Source organism: Caenorhabditis briggsae (genome assembly GCF_000004555.2).
Source record: "Caenorhabditis briggsae complete genome, chrX, whole genome shotgun sequence".
Classification (NCBI taxonomy): Eukaryota; Metazoa; Nematoda; class Chromadorea; order Rhabditida; family Rhabditidae; genus Caenorhabditis; species Caenorhabditis briggsae.
The window spans coordinates 13,275,400-13,281,399 of NC_013491.2; the positions used below are offsets into that span (position 1 = coordinate 13,275,400).

The following is a 6,000-nucleotide window of genomic DNA, read 5'->3' on the forward strand; positions in this document are numbered from 1 at the left end:
AAAATTAATGATATTCAACTTGAAAACTGTGCTTTTTTTGACACAAATGGCATGAATGGGCATGAATGAATGGAATAGCTAGGAATTTTAAATATTCTGACCAAATTTGAAAGATTTTCAGTCCATATTTTTTGAGAAAATTTAGTTCGAAAGTCATTTTCCGACCCTGCAAGTCAGAAAATCACTTGAATAATGTTCAGTACATTTTCACGCTTCCATTTTCCTTTTGGAAAATAATCCAGTTGATTTTTGAAAGGAAAATGTTAATGAATATGGCCTCTGAACTGAAAACTACGTTTTCGTATGTGTATAAAACTTTCAATAACTGACATCTTGTATTATCTTCAATTACAAAAATCATTTATTCAGAAAGAATCATTTGATAATGTGTTGGGCAGCTATACATCAGAAAAAGATAGACAGCAAAATCCGTTAGAGCAAAAAGTCTTGAAAGTATCTGTAATTTTTTTGGACTAACTGTGCAATTGCGTTAAAGAAAAAAGGCAGAATATAAAAAAGAGAAATGGGAAAGAATGAAAAAAAGGTAAACAACAGATGTTAGATAGGGGGTGGTTTTTGGGGCGCGGGGGTGTTAGAATTGATTCAATTTATCGTTATTCCGTCGTCAGCAGTCAGTTGTGAAGTGTTTTATGTGTTTGGTCAAACGATGATCTACTCGTCTTCCTCCTCTTCTTCCTCCTCTTCCTCCTGGAATAAATCAACGATTTAAAAACTCAAAAAAAAAACAATTGAAATTTGTACCTCGAGCTCCTCCTCCTCCTCTTCCACCTCTTCCTCTTCCTCCTCCTCTTCTTCTTCCTCTTCCTTAGCGGCTGGCTCCTCGATCTGAATTCATTCATTAACAAATCCATCTACTAATATCTGATATCGTTACTTTCTCCTCCTCTTCTTCCTCCTCTTCCTCTTCTGGCTCTGGCTCGACCGGCTCGTTAGCCTTGACCGATTGAGCATCGATCTCCGATTGGCGGGAAGACTCGCGCTCCTCGAACTTCTTCTTGTAGTGACCGAATGGGTCGACAGAAGAAGCGCTGCCTGGTGGCTTGGTCTCTTCCCACTCCTTGAGAGCAGCCTCGTAATCCTCGATCCTGAAAATATCAAAGTGTCCATCTTGCCTTAAAATTTAGAATCTTACCATTCCTTCTTCCATCCAGCTCGGAGCATGGTGTTTCTTGGGGTTCCGAATCCGGTCATTCCACGTTGAGAAGCCAACTTGTTGGTTCCAGATTGAAGTGGAACGATTCCCTCGGACTTCTGCTTGAGATCCTCCTCGATGTCTTTTCCTCCGACGGTGTGTGGAAGAACGTCACGGACCTTAAGGAAACCTCCGGACCCGGCTTGGGTGGCGAACTTGTTCTGGCCAGAGTACCATGGGGTGAATTCGGTTCCTCGTCGGAGAACGTCTTCTCCAAGCTCGAGTCCCTCGATCTTCTGGGTAGCTTGACGGACGGCTCCGAGTCCTGGTGGAGCGGACATTCCGGTTTGGGAAGCGAACAAGTTGGTTCCTAAAAACATAAATTGTGAATTTAGTTCTCCTACTTATTTTTCTCACCATTCTGGAAGCAAAGAACTCCGTGAGTACGACGATCGTGTGGAAGACGTCCACGGATGAGAGCAACTTGGTTTCTGTGTCCTCCCATGCTGACTTCTCCGGCTTGGGAAGCAAGTCCGTAATCTCCGGCTTGCTTTGGAATGAGCTTCTCTCCCTCCTTATCAAGAATAGTCTCCCATTCCTTCTTGTAGGCGATCTTTGGGACCTGGAAGCGGGAAGCTCCAATTGGAGTCTCTCCCTTCTGGGATGCGTATTGGTTGGTTCCGCATTGCACACGGAGAACGTTCTCAGATCTCTGGTCTGGGGCGATGTATCCTTGCTTCTTATCCTTGGTGATGTTCCATCTTGGCATACCCGGAGCAGTCATTCCCTTTTGTGTCTCGAATTTGTTGGTTCCAGATTGTTGGGACAGGAAGGTGTTTCCACCCTTGAGTTGCTCGAGAGTCCATCTCTTGCGTGGCTGTTGTTGAGTCTCGGACCAATCCTGAAATTGATAAGTTCTCTTGTTTTTTTTTCTTTTATTGATGAGAGTAGTCATCATTAATGAAAGCGAACTGTCAAACTGTTTGCTTTCCTTCACTTTCTCGCGTTCGAATTGTTTTCTCTTTAGAAATTTTCTTAGGGGCCGCAACAAATTATTCTTTATCTTTTTTCTATTCGCTTGCAAACATAGCTAGGATTTGAAGTACCTCGCAGGCTCAAAAAACGCATCCAAGCAAACATTGCACAATCCATTCCGTTCTAACTTTCGTAGAGTTTCCTCTTTTACCAAGTCAAGTAAGGCAGAAAATCGAAGATGAACTTTTGAAAGCTTCTAAACTGAGGACTATGATTTTTCAGATAATTTCAGAAAAAAAACTGATGAACATAAAATGTGAATTTAAGTTTTCCAGAAAAAAAAATCAAACTACCGCAGGGTATTTCCTACAAATGCAAATTAGTGAACATTCAATAGCATACAACCTACTAGTCAACTTCAAGAAATTCTGAAGAATTTCAGACTTCCAATTTGAGGCTAAAAAGACGAACGTGGCATAAACGCTAAATTTACAACTAGGATAAAACCTTCATGCATCAAAACAAAAAAAAAAGAATAACTCACCTCCTCACCCATGTTGACGGAAAAATGAAAATTGAAAAGTGCGGTACGACGATGGAGTCAGACGACTGTCAAACTGATCGGCAGATGAAGCGCCCAGCGGTGGGTTGGGTCTAATAGTGTTTCCACGACGTGGGCGGATACCTGTACGTGAGTTGATCTGTTGACAAGACAGTGTGCGGATCGCGGAGATCCCACCAGACAGTAGTGCCGCGCACTTTTGCTTGAAGAGCCTTCCCCAGATTTTTTCTCTTTTCTTTGTTTCTTTTTTCGCGCTCTCTCCTTTCCAAAACCACCCACCATCGAAAACGATGAGCAAACCTGGAAAGGTGGAGGATAGCGCGGAGAAGAAAAGATGCGTTGTCAATTATCTTATCTCTTAACAATCGGAAGTTTTTGCGTGGATTCAAAAACTAGTAATACGCTTTTTTTATTTGATCAATGAGTCGGGGATTAGAAGGAGGAGATTGATAAAATTAGAATTTTCCAGATTCTACAAAATTCCGAAGTTGCCGCGGCCAATGATGTTCATCATAGACAAGTTAATGCAAGACTCCTTTGGTACTTTCTTCGCTTTGAATTCGTTCGCGACAATGTCTATCTTTACAGGACTGGATAAAATGCTGAATATCAACGGACCCGTGAAAGAGAGACTCGCTACCTTAAAGTTTCCTTCTGAAATTTCTATGATGGTATTTTTGCCATTGTTACTTTGTTCTCTGCAAGCCCGAAAAAAAAATCCTTTTCCTCTCTATCGAAATAGAGTTTCGGTAGCCCGTGGCGGCGGCAAGACACAACGTGTAGAAGAGAGTGATCCCGGGAAAACTTCAAGTAGGTAAAAGGCCTCGAAATCCATCGACTCAACTCAACTCGTTATCTCTTCTTTTTTTTTAGTATGTTTGCATTACAGCGCGGGGGCTTCCATCGCGCACTACTTGCTCTCGTTGCTTTTTGAATGTTTAACGCCAGGAAAATATAGGTGGAAAACCGTCTCCCGAGAGGGGTTGAAAAGTAAGTAAGGAGAGATTTTTTAGGATGGGGCTGATGATGACTAACAGACTGGATAAATTTCTAGTCACATGTCTTCATCTCTGGTGTGTTCTTCTTTCTATCAACAACAGACGGGATATCCCGAAGAATTTTTTTCTCTTTGGATATTCAAACTTCGTAAACAAACCTAAAAGTTCAACCTCTTTTTTGAAAATACGAACATTTCTTTTCAAAAAATTAGTTTTATTCTGGAAAATTTCAGATTCCAAGAAAGTTATTAGTATGAAAAATGTTCCGGTAGAGGGCTTTGAGACAGAAAATTAGTTATTACATAATGTGAGAAAAAATGAAACCGTTGCTACAGAAAAATAGTGAAATTCAATCAGATTGGAGGAAAAGAAAATTTAGGAAATCTCAGGGAAGAAATAAAAATGAAACTTTTCAAAAAATGTGGTCATGTGGGTGGAATTATCATTATTTTTATTATTACTATTTTTGAATCATTGAGGAGATATATATATCAAGGTTTTAAGACCGTAAAATCTGTATTCGACAAGCACTTCGAGATCTCTCCAAAGGGGCTACAGTAACCTTTGAAAAAATAGATTCTTCTAATACAGATTGTATGGTAGTATTTTAGAATTTGTAATGGGAACCGCAATTGAATCATTCCGGAACATCAATGGGTCGTTGGTTTGCAGATGAGAAGATGTTGGCATTCACACTGTAATATTTGTTTTAATTTAAAAACTGAATAAACCAAAAAATAGTTTGGTTGGGACAATATGAAGAAAGAAGCATTTCTGGGGAATAATCAGATTTTCAATAAAAAAAACACATGTAACTCTTTTTTCCAATTATTTCCCAGACTTGAGGAGATGTGGTTTGTGTGAGTAGGACATTGGATGGCTTTTGTAAGGTTATGATTTCTATAACAAAGCCGTGCGGATAGGGTGGAAATGAACTTTTTGATAGAAAAGAGAGACAGATAGCCGAATTGGAAGTGTTCGAAGCGAAATAAACGTGATGGGTTATTGTTGTGCTAGGGATAGGCAAAAGGAAGAGAAGAAATATATTAAGAAAAAGACATTTATAAAATATTCCATGTATCCACTTACGCTGATTGTGTTTTGGTTTCGAGAGGGAAATGTACAAACAGGATTAACATATAGTTATTATATAGGATATAACACTTTTACCACTTTTACTCTTGACTGTCAATACTGAAAAGGAGGATGAGTAAGTTTAGTTGAATTTCGATTGTGCAGATCAGTAATCGCTAACTATTGTGTTAATAAGAAAGCTACCTAAATTGGTTGGTTTTTGCTTCAACTCACTTTCCGGACACTTTCATAAAGTTATCAACAATGATAGTGATAGGAAGAGCCAATACCAAGACTCCACTAATGATGGCACCGCTTGCAATTAGCTTTCCAGCTGAAAATCACTCAGATACGTATTTTTTTAATCGCAAGTTTTTTGGACACTTACGAACTGTCACGGGCACATAGTCACCGTATCCCACAGTAGTCATTGTCACAATTGCCCACCAGAACGCAGCTGGGATAGAAGTAAATGGAGTATCTTTTTCGTCTTTCTCAACGAAATAGAGAAGAGTGGAGAAGAAGACAACTCCAGTGGAAAGAACCATTCCCATCATCCCCAACTGACGAGCAGAACTTTTCAGGGTCAACGCGAATGTACGCATTCCAGATGAGTACCTAAGAACCATAATGTAAAAGACGTAAACCACAAACTCTTTATCTCACCGTCCGAGCTTCAAAATTCTAACGACACGAAGAACACGGAGTACTCGGACCACCAATAATGCTCCCTTGATATCACTAAGACTAGCAACATCAATTCCAAACAATGCGAGACCCAACTCGAGATAAAATGGAATAATGGCGATCATATCAACAATGTTCATGATCCCCACCAAGAATTGGAATCTAAAAAACATAAAATGGTTCAATTATCCTGTAATTATGTCAGGGTACCTGTTCGGAGTAACAGCGAGACGAACAACAAACTCAACCGTGAACCAGATGATGCAAATAGTTTCAACGTAACCAAAAATCGGATGTGGCTCCCAGATAACGTTCTCATTTTCCACTGAAATCGTTAAGGATTATTGAAAATACAGTTTGTTTTTAATTTTTGGTTTAATCGGCCAACTATGAGTTGCCTTTAATCGAGTTGAACAAATCGCACAGCAACGTAACCAGTTTCAAGCGTAGAAGTGGAAACGAGTTTTTGTGAGTTTCAAAAAGTGGGGAACCAATCATCATACATACGCAAACATAGAATGGATTTTTAAAATTATAAAATTGCGCTATTT

The 6,000-nt window shown here is 39.7% G+C and overlaps 2 protein-coding genes across 2 annotated transcripts in view; both read right to left on the reverse strand.

Moving 5' to 3' along the window:
- Nucleotides 1-859: 859 nt before the first annotated feature.
- CBG16761 lies at nucleotides 860-2,684 on the reverse strand (the record flags this gene model as incomplete). Its single annotated transcript, XM_002645041.2, has 4 exons — nucleotides 860-1,106; nucleotides 1,154-1,523; nucleotides 1,571-2,054; nucleotides 2,673-2,684. 4 exons carry the CDS (start codon nucleotides 2,682-2,684, stop codon nucleotides 860-862), a joined length of 1,113 nt encoding a protein of 370 aa, XP_002645087.2.
- A 1,641-nt stretch (nucleotides 2,685-4,325) lies between these two features.
- Nucleotides 4,326-6,000, reverse strand: part of Cbr-kvs-1 — a gene marked incomplete at both ends in the record, with an annotated part of 4,641 nt that continues 2,966 nt past the window's right edge. The window contains 5 exons of the mRNA XM_045239999.1: nucleotides 4,326-4,383; nucleotides 4,997-5,096; nucleotides 5,151-5,380; nucleotides 5,429-5,611; nucleotides 5,660-5,774. Coding sequence (XP_045096055.1) covers nucleotides 4,326-4,383; nucleotides 4,997-5,096; nucleotides 5,151-5,380; nucleotides 5,429-5,611; nucleotides 5,660-5,774 — 686 coding nt within the window. The remainder of the gene's footprint in view (nucleotides 4,384-4,996; nucleotides 5,097-5,150; nucleotides 5,381-5,428; nucleotides 5,612-5,659; nucleotides 5,775-6,000) is intronic.